The 17,642-nt window shown below is 42.8% G+C and overlaps 1 protein-coding gene across 6 annotated transcripts in view; it reads left to right on the top strand.

Moving 5' to 3' along the window:
• The window catches only part of LOC120734919 (kinesin-like protein KIF20B), a 52,955-nt gene extending 36,325 nt beyond the window's left edge, over positions 1-16,630 (top strand). For 5 of the 6 annotated variants that reach the window (XM_040034043.1, XM_040034042.1, XM_040034040.1 and 2 more), the window contains exons 31-35: positions 2,818-2,859; positions 12,580-12,654; positions 13,174-13,291; positions 14,965-15,110; positions 15,727-16,630. In XM_040034043.1, coding sequence (XP_039889977.1) covers positions 2,818-2,859; positions 12,580-12,654; positions 13,174-13,291; positions 14,965-15,110; positions 15,727-15,807 — 462 coding nt within the window. In that variant the 3' untranslated portion in view covers positions 15,808-16,630. The remainder of the gene's footprint in view (positions 1-2,817; positions 2,860-12,579; positions 12,655-13,173; positions 13,292-14,964; positions 15,111-15,726) is intronic. The other variant, XM_040034044.1, reaches the window with a different exon arrangement.
• Positions 16,631-17,642: the final 1,012 nt, after the last annotated feature.

Here is a 17,642-nt window from a genome sequence, read left to right as displayed (position 1 = left end):
CAGTGTCGGAGCTGGGTGGTGTGGAGAAAAGTGGCAGCAGTATGAATACACAGTATGCATCTTGGTTACAAACAAACATGTTACAATCACTGTTGTTAACAATGGATGTGTCATTTCGAAGCTCGCAGTATAAACCATGTTGTTAGGTGGGGTTTTACCATAGATGGTGTAAAGATGGACGCGGCCACTGTGGTGTTACCCGTGGGCGACTTATTTTAGAACTTAAATGTCACCGACAGCAGGAGATATGTAGTTCACTGACGCTAATGAGCGGCGGTGAGTCCTAGCAGACAGCTGCCTGTGTCGAGACGCCCGCCGGTCTAAGCAGCCACGCCCCAATCTCCTGTGTCCAGGGCACAAATAAACAGATTACATTCACTTCGCTTTTGTCAAACATTTTAACAGTAAGTTAACCTGTACATACTGTGTGTGTCTGTGTGTGTGTGTGCGTGCGTGATCAGCATCCCCGTTATCATCAACCTCAGGCTCAGCTTTTCTTTGTGTGGTCCTACACACCCCAACACCCATAACACATCAACATAAAACAAGCTCATTCTGTTCATACAGATAGCAGCATTAATCAAAATGAACAATAATCACGTAAATACAGTAAAAGAAGCGTTTTTAATAAACATTATTTATCCTCAAGTATAATTTCTGATTGACTCTTTTACGTCACGTCTCATTTACATTCATTTACTTTAGTTCCAAGATCACGCAGCACATACACACCCTGCCATCAGCTGTCTCTGTTTCTGTTCTTACTGGTTTTTATATTAGTGTCTTAAATATCTTTTTCTGTGTATATAACATTGGTATATTGCTATTTTATCTAAATGTCACCAAACCTCCCCCCCCCACACTGCAATAAACTGAGCAAAAAAATATTAATGCAATATTTTTTTCCTCTAACAAACTATATCAATAATAATTCCAAATAGAAGACTTCCTGATATGACTACCTGATCCTAACTGCAATAACTTTTCAGTACAGACACGCCTTTCAGCTCTAATGGAGCAGAACGGGAAAAAAAGTCTCTTGGCTGCAGAAGACGCCGACCTTATTGCTCCCTGAGCCACACAAGCCTTTAAATCTTTAGCCGTGTTTCTGCTGCATCCAGGTTGTTTTCTCCTTGGCTAAATTCAATGGTCGAGGCTTTCCAACAGAATGTGCTGAACATTGAGGTGCAACGGCATGCACATACTGCACACAGTGTTAATATTAACATCCTCAGGCCTGTGTGAGTAATGTTTATAATAGTGAGAGTGTGCATCTCCAGGCACACATGAGAGAAACTATTTGTTTTGAGCATAAAACATGACTGCAGCGGGGAGATGGGGACCCTTTGGGGTGCTGGGTCTTGAAGAGACTCTGCATAGCGTCATAGGCCACCTGTAACTGAAGTGTAAAAAATGTTTGTTCCTTTTTAAAATGCCAGGAAGCATTAAACCGTGTCAGTGCATCCTCCTCTGATAACCTGCCCACAAAGATAAAAGTTAAGTGTTTATATTTCGTGTGTCCTCTCCTCGCTGTGCAGAGAACCTCAAATTAGCAGGTGAATTTTAAGAAGACAGACGTGACGGGTGGATAACCTGTGGACTCGAACACGTTTACCAGAAACGCCACAGCTGACATTTTCTGCACAGTCTCTTTGTTTTCTGTACCACTGCCATCCTTTCAGTAAATATCAGGCTAAAGGCAGGAGCCACACTCATTAGTATTGGTTAACACACCGTTAGTTTAGTCAGTTAACAAACAATAAGTCCTGGAAGTCCAGGAATATAAAGGGATTAGTTGTGGTCCTTCTACAGCAGCAAACCTCGGATTGTGCTGGGAAGGTTTTGCAGCCGAGTGAGAAGTGCCGCTGAAGAAAATAAGCCAAATAAAAGTCTGAAGCCACGATCCTCAGGTGGAAAAGGGTGGATGGCCCACTCCAGATGGAAAATGAGTTGGTGCCTGTGGAAGAGTTCAAGCATCTCTGAGTCTGTTCACGAGTGAGGGGAGAGCGTAGCAGGTGATGCAGACACTTCACCTCGCTGCTGTAGCTGAGAGAGCTGAGCATGAAAACAAAGCTGATCTACGATCCTACCCTCACCTATAGCCATGAGCTGTGGGTGCTAATCCAAAGAATGAGATTGTGGAGTAAAGATCTTTTCCACATCAAAAGAAGGGAGGTGAGGTGTTTCTGGCAGCTGACTGGGACGCCTCCTGGAAGCCTATAAGAGGAGATGTTTTCGGCAGGTCCAGCTGGAGGAGATCCCGGGTCAGACCCAGGGCAGGCTGGGTATCCTGGCTTGGGAACGCCCCAGTGTCCCTGGGGAGGAGGTGTGAAGTTTGTACCTTTGTTTCCAGTCAGACACGTTTGTGCTGTTTATCCGCTTTAGAAATTGGAGCCTTTTCTGAAACACCAGTGTTATAAGACCTCGCCATCAGAATCGCAGTTTAATGTTTCCAGCATTTCTCTCGTTATTTATTTTCTCGTTTATTCTTTAAATTGCATTTGCACCTAAATATCATTTTTTTCAATTTTCAGAGTAATTTTCAGTTTACAGAATTAAAAAAAAAACGTTCTCAAACATGCACAAGAAGCTACCGCAGAACACAAAAAGAATTCAGTGATAATTCTAAATGAGCTTTTATTACTCAGCTGAATAAACAGTAGAGGGTGCAGTACTGATGTTTTTACTACAAGAACACAGTTAAAGGAAATGTACTCGGTGTTTTATCCAAATTATATTCTAAACCTTGAATACTCTGTAGAATACTCGACATGTTACATTGTAACATTTTAACACCTTTTCCCCTGTTTTTCAAAGTCTTGTGTTTTCAGGAGGAGTAAGCGGCGAACAAAAACTGAGGTACCTTATTATTTCTATATCATAAGCCCAGAAACATCCACTCATGTTTTTCATCATCATTCGCCTCATTAGTGTATATTTCACTCCTGGATCTAATACAGTTCTAACTCACCATTTTCCCATTATGAACACGTTACATCATTTAGTAAATCCACTTTGCAGAATCACATCTAAGCGTTAAGTGTGTTGAGTGACCTGAAGGCTGCATAAATGCGAGGTGTGATCAGAAACGTCTGCCACACGGCCGTCTCTGCAAAGACCGTCTTTGATTTCATTAACAAGGTCGTGCAGCTCAGGAGCGTTCCAGCGCTGCCCGGGTTTCTGTTCAGGCCACTGCTGTATGTGCACATCTGCTCTTTCACTATGGAGCCCCGGCAGAGAGCAAACATCAGCATCTGTGAAATGAACCCAAACTATGGCGTCTTTAGAGGAGTTTCGCTGGAATCCCCTGCCATATCGAAGCCCACAGGGGGGCACATGTTTGTGACCCTCACAGGGTCTGAGTGGCTCTCACACTCAAGATGATGATGATCCCACCAGATTCAAATACTGCTTGGTGTATTTATTTATTTATGTAAGGCTGAATACGTGACAGAATATAGAACCTGATCAGCTTAAAGGCTTCACTCCAGATGTGAATTGAAAGTGCAAAACTGTGAAACATGGGTGATGGATGAGCACTCCACATGTTTCTGGGTCACTCACCAGATCTGGATCACCTTGTCTTCTCTGCTAATTTAGGATTGAAAATGAAGGATTGCTGTTTTGACACTGTAACGGGTCCAATCACGTTCCAGACACACAAGTGGGACAGACAGACAGAGCCGGGACTTCAGGGCAGCAGTCTGGAAGTAGCAGCTTTGCTGAAGGTGGTGTAGCACTGTCCAAGGATATGTTGAAGGGGAGACTGGGGCATGTTTAAACTGTGCATGTTTTTTGGTGGCACAGAACCTGATAAAAACGCCTCGTGTAGGAGCCGTAAATCAGGAAACCTTTTTTATTGTGAACGAGTTTTAGTTTCTTCTTTGGCTCCAGGCCGACAGATGTTGGACTGAAAACCGTTAAAATGCAGCGCAGGAAACCACCCTTTCATCCAACATGCCGTGCATCAGTAAGATACGTTACGGATGGTGTAGCCCACCGAGGCTGTATCTGCATGCACATAATGTGATGGTTCCCAACAAGCGGAGTAAAGCATCACACCAAATGAGGTGTTTACATGGGCTGCCTGTTGAGGTGTTTCATTGATTTACTGGTTTCCATCCTACAGAGTAAAGTGTGACTAATGATCGGAGGCGCCACCTTCAGCATGATGCTGTAGTGTCACAGATCCCCTCCTCTATTTGACCTCTGAAACACTTTTGTTCCATGATACAAACGGGCACACAGCTGCTTGGCTCGGATGAGGTTTTGCTCATACTTGATGTGATTTGTGCGGTCGGGAGAAAAGCAGATTAAGTTTTTATGTGTCATATGTAAAAATGTGGCTCATTAGGCACCGCTGGTGTACATGTTTCTAAACTCACAAAGGTGGGGCCTATTCCCTGCTCTGTTAGAGTTACAATAATGTTCAGTTACTGACGCAACTTCATGGCTGCAGGGATGTGCTGTTGAACTGTATTGCATCATATCCAGGAAGTTGTCTCTGTTAGCCTACCTACCCTCATTTAAACAGCAGTAGACAGTAGCACACCTGCTCATTAATAATTTACTGCTACAGAGTTCATCTGTCTGCTTAAAGGATTTCTTCTTTTTTCCCCCTTTGTAATCTGAATACGTGTCCGATTATTGTCTCCCCCGTGTTTTTTGCTACATAAAGATGTGCGGCAGCAGTAGATGCTGAAATTAATAAATGTTTACGACATTAAGACATTAGCAGGAACTACTTATCATAAAAATGCTTTGTAATTGTCTTTATTGAGGGGATATGGGGGCGTTTAGATGAAACACATGACAGTAAATGGAAACCGGTCAGTAAACCAACAATAAGTGATAAGCAAAGAAAAATAGAACACTGGAAACCAGAGCAAAACAAATCTACTGGTTATAAATATGTAATTAGAGTTGTATTAAGCAGAGGTCACACTCCTTCTGAAGACTTCCCCCTCGTATCAGGACGTATTAAATCTGCCTCTCCTTGGTCTTAACTGCCAAAAAATGGCCTAAATTTGTTTGTTTTCAACCCGTTAATTTACGCTGTTCTTGGTAGATTGTGTTGATCATTATTTAAGTGAACCGGAGGTCTCTGTGTTTATAAATGAGCACACTTCTACATTATGATATTTTCACCCCCTTCGGCAACTTTTGCAACTCCAGCTTTAAGCTCATTTGGCCTAACTAGTAGATGTAGCTTGAGCCAGTCGTGACAGGTCTTTCCACAGCTTGCTGATTCTCATTTTAGCTGCAGGATAGATGGAGTTCAAATAAAATCATTCTTCTTTTTTTTTTCTGGGTGTTTAAAAAAGTAAAGTTTGTTTTTCAACATAAATTTTCTCTGTGAATGTTTTTAGTGTTTCAGTGCAAGAACATCACAGTAAGTACAGCGTTGCTCTGTGTTTGGTTTCCACAAACACTGCACGTGTATTTGTGGAGCTGTGCTGTTGTCCTCCGTCCTGCAGGGAGGTCAGCGTCGATGTGGAGCTACAGAGCGGTGCTCCTGGAACCTGCCGGGGCTCAGTTCAGTTCAAGGACACTTGAGCAGATAACTCAGGGTCAAAGTGTAAAATTATTATCACCGGGTCGCATGTACGACCACAGGCTTAAACTGACCCCTGACTTCTTCTTGTACTGCTGAACTTTCAAAATATAAGTCGGCACGATCCACTCAGCTTAGTATCTGCTGAGAAACTTCAGCTATGCTCATGGAGGTGGAACACTGGATATTCTTCAAGTAGCCCCAGAAAGTAATAAATAATCTAATGGTGATATGTCAGTGTTGGGCTTCGAAGGGTTTTTATGAGAGAGAAGACAAATATGCTCCAGTTATGAGTTTTGACAATTTATTATTAAACTAGTAGAATTTCCGATTAGTTTTACATGCTGCCATGTTGGGCTGTTCGATATAACGATATATATTAGATGATGATATGAAAACGTCTAACGTTTCATTTTACGCTATCGTTTGTTTCATGGTGTCGCAAAAGAAACTGTTCATGGCAATATTTGTTTTCATCGCTTTGATGGTCGCTGTAGAAGTTCTTAAAGGTCTCTCTCTCTCTTATAGTTAATATAACCACACTACGGACGGATAAACCTTAGAACACGCCGTGTAATAAATACAAAGGATATTGCGGCCGTTTCTACTTATGTAACACTCGACTCCAGGTACACGATGCCCAGCTGAAGACGCTTCACGCAAGTCGAGTTGCCTGAGATTCACAGAATTTACAGAAAATGTAAAATTTTTGTGACGTATGTCGTTGTCGGGACGATAAACGTCCTATATTGGGATATGAGATTTTGGTCGTATCGCACAGCCCTACTGCCGTGGACCTCCTCTCTCTGGCTCAGAGACAAAAGGCTTCCACACCCAGACACTAAACGCTTTTATTGCACGTCACAGAAAAGTAATATTGACGTGATTGAAACAGTTTAGCGTGGCCTCGGGTCTCATCTCGGGGCGTCTCTTATTTGGAGACGACCCTTTTGCAGGCAAAACTCCCGTTACCATGACAGCCACCTCTTGTGCACCGGTCAGGCCTGTAGATTTAAAGATGGAGGAAGAGTGCATTCCAAGAAAGCCGTTATGTTTGAAGTGCTCAGTGATTAGTTATAGGTGGAATCCTTCATCGCCACATTCTGGTATTTTCTTTTATCTGTTCTCATTAAATGGAGGTGAGACGCTCATAAAGTTTGCTTGAAGCCTCAACTTTAGAAAATTTGTTTTATCAAAACTTTATTTCTTCCTGATGCACTGTGACAGCTTCGATGATTTCTTGGGCGAAACACGGGCTGCATTTATATCTGCGTCCTGTGTTTCATGGCTAAGTGTTGTTTTTATTGTAAAAACATTAAATTATCATTATGGTGATGATTGCGCTCTTGTCTTGTTTTAGAATCAGATCTCAGCGCTAACGGCAAAGTGAAACCTTATTTTCAGAAAAGTTTCCATGCTGTGTAAAATGTTGGGATATATTTATCTGGAAACAGTAAACACAGTTAAATGCTGAAACAAATTGTTTTAATATGTTTGCATTTTGATTTTACATTTTTTGTGCTTCATCAGTAATCTACCCGGGGAAACCAAACGTTTCTTTAGTTTTACTCCTGGGAGATGAACTGAGCATGCATTTAAAATCACATGTATTCCATTCTTTACGTGGTATAAAAGGTAAATTGCAATCACTCCATTTTTGGAAACGGGGTTGTTGTGTTCCTGCCATTCGTCTTGTTCTTCAGAGCAATTATGCTGCAGAAATTGATGGAATCATTTACATTAAATTGCTACTTCTTAAACGGAGTGCTCATATTTCATCGCGGACACCAGGCAGGCAGTTGCATGGTGAAGTGGCTTCTTCTCTGATGGGTTTGACATCTGCAGGCAGCGACCCAGCAGAGATTCGGCTCCCGATTTCATCAGCCTTCCAGACTTCTGCACCAATTCAATTTTTCTCTGAGATAATGGAGCATTGGCAGCTGATGCATGTATGCTGGCACGCCACGTTCACGCACGAGCAAATAAACCGCTTCTCCTTTTACTCTTAGCACGCAACCCTTTTTCCTTCTGCCTTCCCCGATTTTTCTCCTTTCAGTTTTTTTTCTTTTTTCTGTTAACCTCTGACCCCTTTCTCCACATACCAATCCCCCCCCCTCTCCATCTCATCTCTCCCAGCCAGCCATGTCTCTGTTCAGCAATGATTTATTGATGATGGTGCTTTCTGTAGTGGAAACATCAGTGCTAGCCAGAAAGTCTTTAAGTTTTTTGGTTGTATAATGTTGGCGTTGGTGAGGAGTCACTCTGATCCACGCACTGATGCACTGTCCTATTTTAACTACGGCTCAAAAGTTACAGAAACCTTCATCTGACTCCATGAAAACACAAGTAATTGGAATATTAATGTCTTTATCACTTCAAATGTTATCAAACAGATTGACAGGCTTGAGATCCTGCGAGAGAGAGAACCACCTAACGGCTTCCTCTCTGCGTGCGGCGCTTGGAGCTCTGATTTGGCTGGCTGTTCTGTGGTAGGAGTAAACTGGCACCAGTGGAGCAGCGTCTACTGGATATGGCACGGTGCTAATCTAAATCTCTCTTGTCCTGCACAAACCTCCCACTTTGATACCAAAGCTCCCAAAACATCTCATTTCCTCCATCGCGTGTGACGGTTGTCATTAAGTGCTCCCACAGCTTTTATTCTACGTCTCACAAAGATTTCTCATCCTGTTCATGACATTTTGCTTTTTCACTCTTACGCTTTCTGACGTCTGCAGATTTGTCTTTTCCTGTTTATAACGTGGTTGGAGATGTTGGTGTTCCTCTGCACTTCTGGCTAGAGGCCAGCTTCCTGTAAATATTCCCTGTGTTTTGTGGGTCCCATTTATTGAAGCTGCCAGTTGAAGGCCTGTTTATCAAACAAGAGTCTGATGTACTGTCCTCTTTCAGCTCTCCACCAGGACCTCCCACTTCTTCCTCTTCTGCTTCAGGAAAGTTTGTAATTATCCAACAAAATGTGAGCAAAATGTCTCGTTCTGTTGGCAGTTTCCCACTTCATCACTCAGAACACAAACACTGACAGACTTCAGAAGAGAGACGTTTTGTTCCTATTAAACTGCCCGTCACATGTTGATGCTCCAAAACCACAACTAGCCAAATGTATTGATTTTTTTCCCCCTTTTTTTTAATTTAACAAACAATTTTTCGCTGTGCCAGTTTTACTTTAAAAAGAGACGTCCATTAAGTGTTAAGCCTCTCAACAAGATGAACTTGCATTGTGTAAAATGACTGAATCTGATGAGCTACAGTTTCTCTTCAGTTAATTATTCGGGTGAAAGAAGCAAACTTTGACGTTTGAGCGTCTCCTGTTCAGACCAGGCTGTGTCTGACGCCTGTGCTGTGCTTCTCCATAAAGAAGCAGCTGTAGTAATAAAGCATGTTTGAGTCCAGAAATGGAAATAAACTGGAAATTTCAGCTTAACTTTGTTGCGTAGGTTGCCTGTGAAATTTCCCAGCTACTAATATACGTTTAGAATGAATCATGTTAATTCACAGTGAATATATGGAAGATTAATGCTCCTGTTCCTGTTCTGTAGGTGGATACAGGCCAGCACAAGTACATTTTAAGATCAGTTAAAGGCTCCGGTTTCCTGTGTGTCACATGCAGAGCAGACGTTGTGCTGTTGAGATAAATGTTGTAACAGTTATGACATCAAAGAGGTTTCTGAGGTGTATCAACCGCTTAGTGTCCTGTTTTTATAGTGAGTGAGTACACTGTCTGAACGTGGCGCTCTGGTGTACATTCATGTGTACGACATGTAGCAATGACCACATCTCTGCGTCTCGCCATCTGATCTGCTTCTCTTGGCGCTTGATTCATTGTCTCTGGTACATTTTTGTTCTCCACACGTTCCCTCTATCGTCTCATCTCTGCGCCTCTACTTCTCTTGCACACATTTCATCTCGCTGACTTTCTCCACACATTCCAATTACACGTTCGTTCTGTCGCTTATCGCGGCTCCTCTGCTCGTCTCCTCTTCTTTCACGCTTTCCTCCTCGCTCTCTCTTACACTCGCTCCAGCTTCATCGTCTGCGTTCTTCACATATTTTATCTCTGCTTTCGTACTTGGCGGTCTGCGTTCCCTTCCTCCTTCCTTCCTTCAATTTATTAAAAAAAAAAAGTCCAGTGAGTCACTGGTGACTCCATGTTGTGACCTTCTTTCTGCTTTCAAAATGGAGCGTTTTCATCTCATCCGCCACGCCCACTCCTCCTCTCAGGTCGGCCTCATCCCAAACGAGAGTGAGTCAGAATTGATTCACTAAAAAAAAGTATATGTTCAGGGATTTGTTGTGCTGGAGCTAATGCAGGCGCATCATATCTGGGAACGCTGTTTTTAGAAACGCACAGCACACATTTGTCTGTTTTCTGTTCCTTTGTGGGCTCCAATGAAGCACAGCGTGGAACCCGTTATAGCCACCCCGACCATGAATACTACACGGACATGATCCCTCATTGACTTCCCAGCCTCGTAATGGGTGTAGTTGGTTTTGCTTGTAGCCACAAAGGCCCTTTGAAATAAAGCAGCCAGTACAGATGTTCCTTCCTTCACTCTCTGCCAGAACTGAGGTTTGTGCTGCAGTACACATCAGGCAGTTGGTCTCATTCGGTAAGGCTGGAGTTGTTTGTGATAAGATACAAAATATGCTGATTATTAAGTTATTAATTGTAAAATATGGCCAAGTATTTGCAATTTATAAAGATGACAATTAGTATAACACCGGTTTAAGGTTGGTGCATAAAGTTTGTTACATAAACGTCTAACTGTCTGCATTTTGGTCTGTGAAGAGAATCAAATGGACATTTTTCATTAAACTCTACAACATTCAGTTTGTACAGCTTGTGTTGACATGGAGACAAAATTAATTTCAGGCTGAGTCGAGGCTGCCTCACAAAAATGCCCTGAAAAAACAGGAAATTTCAGGTTTGAGTCGGTGGATACAGCTCGTGTAAAATCACTTTGGTTTGTGAAGTTTGATTAGAAAACCTGAGATGACTCGTTGGCTAACAACTTGGCGATCACCAATCATTCGCTAATGAGTATGACCTACATGGGGTGATGTAGCTCAGAGGTGGAGCAGGTCATCTGCTAACTGGAAGGTTGGTGGTTTGATCCCTGGCTGCTCCAGTCTGCATGCCAAATATCCTCGGGGAACATGCTAACCCCAACTTAAATGTCTGTTAGATCAAAAGCACTTACATAAAGAAAGCACAGCGAAAAGTGCTGGTGTGAATCGTTGAATGGGGGAAGTTTTGTTAAGAACTACATAAGAACCAAAGTTTACAAAATGGATTTAATGTTCTGTTCAGCATGATTCAAAAAACTGAACTCATGAGTTCGATCACCAGGAAAGTGTTTACTGAGGTCGGGGCTGTTTTCCTTGTGTTCACTACGAACCCGCGAGATTCTAAAGCCACGGAAATGAGAAATTCTTCAATGGCCAAGTGAATCGCCTGATGTCAGCTTTTATAGCACGCTTTTCATGTACTGAATACAAAACTGAAGGCACAAAGAGCCACAAACACACAGGTGCAGTAAAGGTCTGGCCGAGCATCTCGAGGGAGGAAAACGGTGTTTGGTGATGTGCTTGGATTCTAAAGATTTATCCGGTTTGTCCAAGTTCAGCTTAAAGTTTAAAGTTCGCTCACATTTTGTTTGTGGTGTCTGTTTCCAAAAGCCTTTGGAGCCACGGACATTTGGCTGATCTCACATTCGTATTCTTGTGCACCTGTGGACGTTTTCAGCTGTTCTGCTAGCTTAAGTCAGAGGCTGATGGCGTCCACTCGTTGGGTCTCCTTCAGCATCGAAACGATCGTCACTTAGTTTGATTTTTATTTCAGAGAAGTGGGCAGAGTGCAGATTGGGCCATTAGTCGAATCACTTGGACGTGTCTGAAAGGATAAAAGTAATCACTTAATTTGAAGTTAGGAAAGTTTGGTTTTTTTATCTTTACTCATTTTTAATGAACGTGTTCAAGACTTCTTTGTCATTGTTGTTTTTTCTTCTTGCCTCTAATTGGTGGCTGTATCAATGAAACACAGACTCTGTTCTCATACTCACCTTTATTTGATTGACCCAGTGGTACATTTTGCACAGGCTGTAACCTGGTATTACGGCTATTTGGACCTGAAAGCGTTTCCAGCTTTTCAAAAGGTCCAAAGTTTCTTTTACAGGTGGAAAGAAACTTTAGCAAAAGTGGTTCAGACGAAACATTTGTGAATTTTGAATTTCAAACTGCAACTTACCAGATTTAGAAGTTGCAAATTGAATGCATCCATTCACCATTTACTCACAGCTCCATGCAATCATGTCATTCCACTCATCATCCTGTCATTAATACGCTGAAATCTGAGATGCTTCCTTTAATGAAACATTCTTGCAGGATAGTTGATTCATAGACTGATCCCTGGTAAAGTTGGGAACGACGGAGGAAAACAAACCCAGCTGTTATTCCCACATTAGCAGAGGCTTCCCTCAAAAAGCGTATCGATCCAGAACTGAAGCAAACGTCCAGGCGCTCATTTTTCTTTGTTTGCCGTAATGAAAGCTTTTCCACACACTGTTGACAGAAACTCATTGCTGACATCAGAATCTTGTTTGAAAGCGAACATTGAAGCTTAATTGGGTGTTTGGGAAACACCCAGACATTATATTTTGACTGGTAGTAGTTGAGCTTGTCAGCTCTTTGAGTCCCTCTGCAAAGTAAATACGGCTAAATTGGAGCGTGTTTTCGCTTCTCGAGAGATATACAGGCTGGTAAAAGTGTCATTTACCTCCTACCGAGGCCACTGGACAAAGCGTGTGAACATCTCGCTCTCGTCTGCATCGTATTAATGACCAAACCCATCTCGTCCATAGCGTCCTGTCATTATGAAACATTTTGGTGGTTATTTTTAGCGCCTTTTCTCCTCTGGTACAGATGACTCAGTGCACACTCAGGATTTTAACACTTTGTACGTGCCTTCATGTTGCTTGTGTGTGTGTGTGTGTGTGTGTGTTTGTGTTTAGGAGGAAGTGGAGGCAGAGAACAGGCGGAACACGAGAACCAAACTGACGCCAAAGCTGACCCCACACCGGGAAGAGGTGAGAACCACAGAGAGACAAACACACCCATGTGATGTGCAGACACACACTGAACATCACTAATTCATCATTTCACTTGAACAAAGCCTTGTACAGTGCAGTGTCTCTGCTGCTCGCCGAAGTTCACATGATGATATTTTATGGTTAATCGCAGAAATATAGGGGATTGAATTTACCTGTTTATCGTCAGCTCCACCTCACGTGAAGAGCTGCTTCATGTGCTGCTGCAGTCCAAGACGGTGGAGTTGGTCAGAGACAGCTGATTGTGATGCTCAGTTGTTTTTCTTTTATTTGAAGAGGAGCGACTGTTAAACAGGATTGTTAAATAATGAAATTAAAAAGCAGAGCGCAGATGTACCCACACACCGTGACATCGGTCTTACTCTGTGGAAAACACCTCAACTGTCAGACAGTTTTCCCATTTAAACGTCATTATCTGCACTCACCCAGAACTCTGACGCAGCCCTAACGAGAAGCTGTTTCGTACGTGCTAACTGTGCTTCGCTGTTCTTTGATCAGAGCTCTTCCCCAGCGGGTCGTCACGACTCCCAGATCAGCGTCCGCAGCAGGAAGGAAGGAACGCTGCAGAAGATCGGAGACTTCCTGCAGAGCTCCCCCACGCTGCTCGGCACTAAAGGTCAGCACGCGAGTCGTTATTGTTGGTGACGTTAAACTCGAACTATCTTTGTTGAAGACGATCGTGGGACTGAAAAATGTTCTTTATTTCGAACATAAGACGGAGCAGCAGAAACCGATGCTGCGATTGACGAAAAGTGCGCTTAATGAGTTTTCTGTGCTGCACAAAAGTCACGTTTACAGTAAGTGCAGAAATCTGAAATGTTCAGGGCGTTTTTTGCAAAGAGGAAAGTTAAGATCACAGCAAAGTAAGTCTGTATAGAAAACTACAAAGCAAAGTGACTGCATTAAAGAGGGTTGGTATTCACATGATCCCACTTCCTCCCTTTAGAGTCTGGGATAGATTTTGCTAGTTTGTCTCCTTCACTCTGTTCTGTGGTGCACTGCAGTCACTCCAGCAGTCAGACAGGCCCCAGGCACGCTGTCTTGCTCCTGACGCAGCCTTCTGGCTGTTTTTAATTGCCTGCGTGTAAGAACCCAGATGTGGCGGCTCTTGTCTGTGGAACAACTGAAAAGGTCAGCGTGTGGAATTGAGGCATTTTTAAAGGAGCCTGGTTCACTTACAGAACAGCCCAACCTGAAGTTTCTGGCGGTCGCCGGTGCTTTTATGCATTTTAATTTGTAATTCATCAGGATGCGAAAACATGAACGTGAGGACTGCAGTGGCCGAGCCTGCATCAGTCCATCAGGAGCTGTCCTTCACTGATGCAATGTTTCAGAAATATAAAAGTGATGGTCTGAATGTCAAATATGATGCAGAAAAAAGGAACACTTTTAATTTCAGACCTTGCTGGATCTCACCCCTCCCTCCCTCTCACACACACACACACCAGAACTTTCCCCACAGATACAGTAGATCCCCTCTGCTGTATTTTATTCATTCATCTGCAGTTATTTTTACTGAGAGTCCAGGAGGCAATCTTATCGGTCCAGATGGGTTTTAGGAATCTTCAAATTTAACTGAGTGTTGGGGGGGAGAAACGCAGGGCACACAAGGACAAACCTCAGAGCTCCTGCCGGAGTTATTTGGAAAAGCATTGCGCAGGTTTGACAGAGTAAAAGGGCAAGGGCAGTGAGTTTGGGACACTAATGATGGCTTAAAGGAGAGAGTTAAGACAGCCAACATATTGGAATCAACCAGAGTCTTCTCTGTTTTATCCTCAGGGACCCACAGTTTCACTCGGTCAATTAATTGTGGCCTCAGGGCTCCAAGGCAAGGTTGCTGTCATCTGCAGCCATCTGACCCACCCTTCATCTCTCTTCTCACCTTCACTCGTCTTTTATCGTCCTTATTTTAATTCCTCCACTACTTCGCTCTAGCTTTCAGTCTCCTATTTCACCCCGCTCATCCTCGAATCGTGAATCCCTCTTCCTGCAGGAAGAGCTTCCTATTTAACCTGGAGAGTAACTCTAAGAGCCAGCGTTGGTTTACTGAGGCAAACAAGTTTTCATAATGGACCTAGCTTGTTTGTTTCAGCTGGATAAACACGCCGTCAGCTTTGGATTAATTTGTCTCCCGAGTCGTCTTCACTGATAATTCCTGTTTAAAGTTTTTAGGCTTTAAATCTGCGATTAAAATGATTTATACACACGCACTAAGCATTGTGATTAACGGGATGTAGTTAAGGATGCTGCTCAGCATGCTTCTGCTTTCCTCTAAAACCGTGTCTGCAGCCAAGAAGATGATGAGCCTGGTGAGCGGACGGGCCGGCACAGATGCAGCAGCCTCCTCTTCCTCCCTCAGTCTGAGAGCAAAGAAGAACAAAAGGAAACTCTACAGGCCCGAAATCTCCTCCCCCATCGACATGCCCGCGCACCCAGTGAGTCTCACAGCGTTTAGCGCAAACATGTCCGTATCAGCGCAGACTTACTTTTTATTCACACAAAGCTCCGAGGAACGTTTATTTTCCTTAACAAGGTGCTGATCCCGGCCTTTTTCCTGCCTCGGAATGAGCTTTATATTCGTTTGAATATTCCGAATACTTTTGGCTCCAAAAGTTATTTTGCACTCTTTGAAATACGAGCACAGATGTGATGGAAATGCAGACCCTCAGCTTTAATTCAGAGGGTGCTACATTAACTGTTTAGTTATTGTTCATTTTTATACACAGCCCGTCATTTTCACAGGTCACAGTGTACCCAACTGGACAATGGAGTCCAGTTGGGTACGGTCATGTGAGGCCTGTGTCATACTGGCATTTTCCAGCTGTTCACTGGAACTCTCAAAACGAGGTTTAAAGAGACGGACCGACATCATCCTGAAAAAATAAACCAGCTCAGCAACATCTAAATGCCTGAAAGACCACAGGAGACATTTATAAAGTGATCACAGAATGATGTCTTTAGTATAAAACCATTGGTTCCACTCAGGAGGAGGAGGAGCAGATTAGACTTCACCCTTTCATCTGAGGGCTCTAATGTTTAGTCTCGTTTCAGATCATCAGCAGAGAGCCGGAGGAGAAAGAGAGCGACCATCAGATCATCAAGAGGCGCCTTCGATCCAGGAAGGCCAAATAATTTAGTCCATTTGGAGGCGTGGCCGCACCCACGACCATTTCCAGGCTAAGCTAACAGCCTGCTGCTACTTAACCCAGACATGGTGGTGATTTCAGTATTTTCCCGACCGATTCAAGTATTTCAGCGTTAACGTAAACTTGAGTTTGAGTTTTTCTCAGTGAATACTTCACTTGTTAGATTTCTTTTGTGATTCTTAAGAATCAGAGATGGGGAGAAAAATACAGGCTAGCCAGTTAGCAGTTAGCAGTGAGGCTCAGCTGCAGGTGAGGGGGCAGCATCTGAAAACAAACTCAAAAATCATCAAATGTAAATAAATCTGTGTGACGCACTCAAGACTGACATTCCAATTTATTCTCTCAGCTGTTCGTTGTCTAAATGTTGACATTTACTATCAAATGATTCTTTTCTGATAACTGTAAGCACTCTGACTTTTTTTAAAACCTTTACGTGCAATCTTTTGATACTGATGTGCTGGAGGTCCAGGTGCATTGATTTTTACTTCTTTTTCTAGGACAGTTAAAGTTGACATAGTTGAGACATATTTAAATGTTACAAGTGGTTTTGTATTGACTTCATGTGCACGTTTGAAAGCTTCTGCACTTTATCTGAGACGAGGAGCAAATTGTGACCAAGTGTGAGAAAAAGTCCGTCTGGTGCTGCTGTGGTAGCCAATCGCCTTCCTGCAGTTAAAGTCATGACTGAGTGTTTCCCCAGGATAAGTTTTCGGGACTTGTGCCTACCTTTAGTTCTCTTTAGATCACTACACTGAACACCCGACTTTTCTTCTTTTCTACACTACATTAAAAGTTTGTTTCAATCATAATATTCTGAGTTTTCTTTTTTATAACATCTCCTGTTTTGATATTATGTTGAAGATATTGTGGGGTCTTAACTTGAAGTGTAAAGCATCTAAAATAGTGCAATCTAAATAAGCAGACAGAATAATGATACTGTTGGGATTATGGGAAGACTAGTGCATGTTTATGATCTGTGCATGTTTGTGGTCAGATAAAGTTTAAAGTTAAAGTTTTCCAAACAGCAGCTTCTCGATCATCCAGGTAAGGAAAGCTTACCTGGATGATCGAACATGCATCAAGAAGCCATTTTCGGTCCAACTGCTGGTGATCATAGAGAATAAAGTTTGAGCAGATGTGACGGAGGAACCAAAGCCTGGACTTCACTGAACCAGATGGATGGACAGTGAAGGTTTGCCTATTAGAAGCATTCACGTTTTTGAAATCGCACCACCGCTACACCAACAAGAAGCTCCTACAGTCCAAATACACTTTTTCTTTGCTTCTCTGTGGTTTCACAGTTGATGACTTCGTTTTGGTGTGTCTGAAAGAGAAAACAGCATTTTCTCTTTCAGACACTTTTCAGCTCACAGACTGCTGTCCTGCCAAAATCCTTCAGCTCCGTTTTCAATGTCTTCATTAAAGACGTCTTTGTGAATTTATGGTCTTATTTGGTATTTTCATCTTTATTTTTTGGTACCGATTGGAGCCAGAAAAGAAGGCAGGCAGAGAATCCCAACTACATCTCGACAGCACCTCTCAGCCTGTAGGTTTCACCCCACATTTTTGGAGGACAAAAAGCAAAGTCCGGGCGCACTTCCAGTCTCATCTCCTTAACTGAGACACCTGATTCAGCAGCAGTCTGTTTTCAGTCTGTTCTACATTTATTAGATTTCGTATGTTCCATTTTGTTTGTAATCTTTTGTAAACTTGTTCTAAGTGACCTTTTAAAGCGGCGCCGTAGTCCAAAACCCACAGTCGTGCCTCCACAGGACTCCATTACTCTGCAACATGTCGACAGTAATCACTCAGTGCACAAAA

This window comes from Simochromis diagramma, unplaced genomic scaffold (assembly GCF_900408965.1).
Source record: "Simochromis diagramma unplaced genomic scaffold, fSimDia1.1 OVJJ01000176.1, whole genome shotgun sequence".
NCBI classification, from domain to species: Eukaryota; Metazoa; Chordata; class Actinopteri; order Cichliformes; family Cichlidae; genus Simochromis; species Simochromis diagramma.
This window is presented reverse-complemented; position numbering and strand designations above follow the sequence as displayed.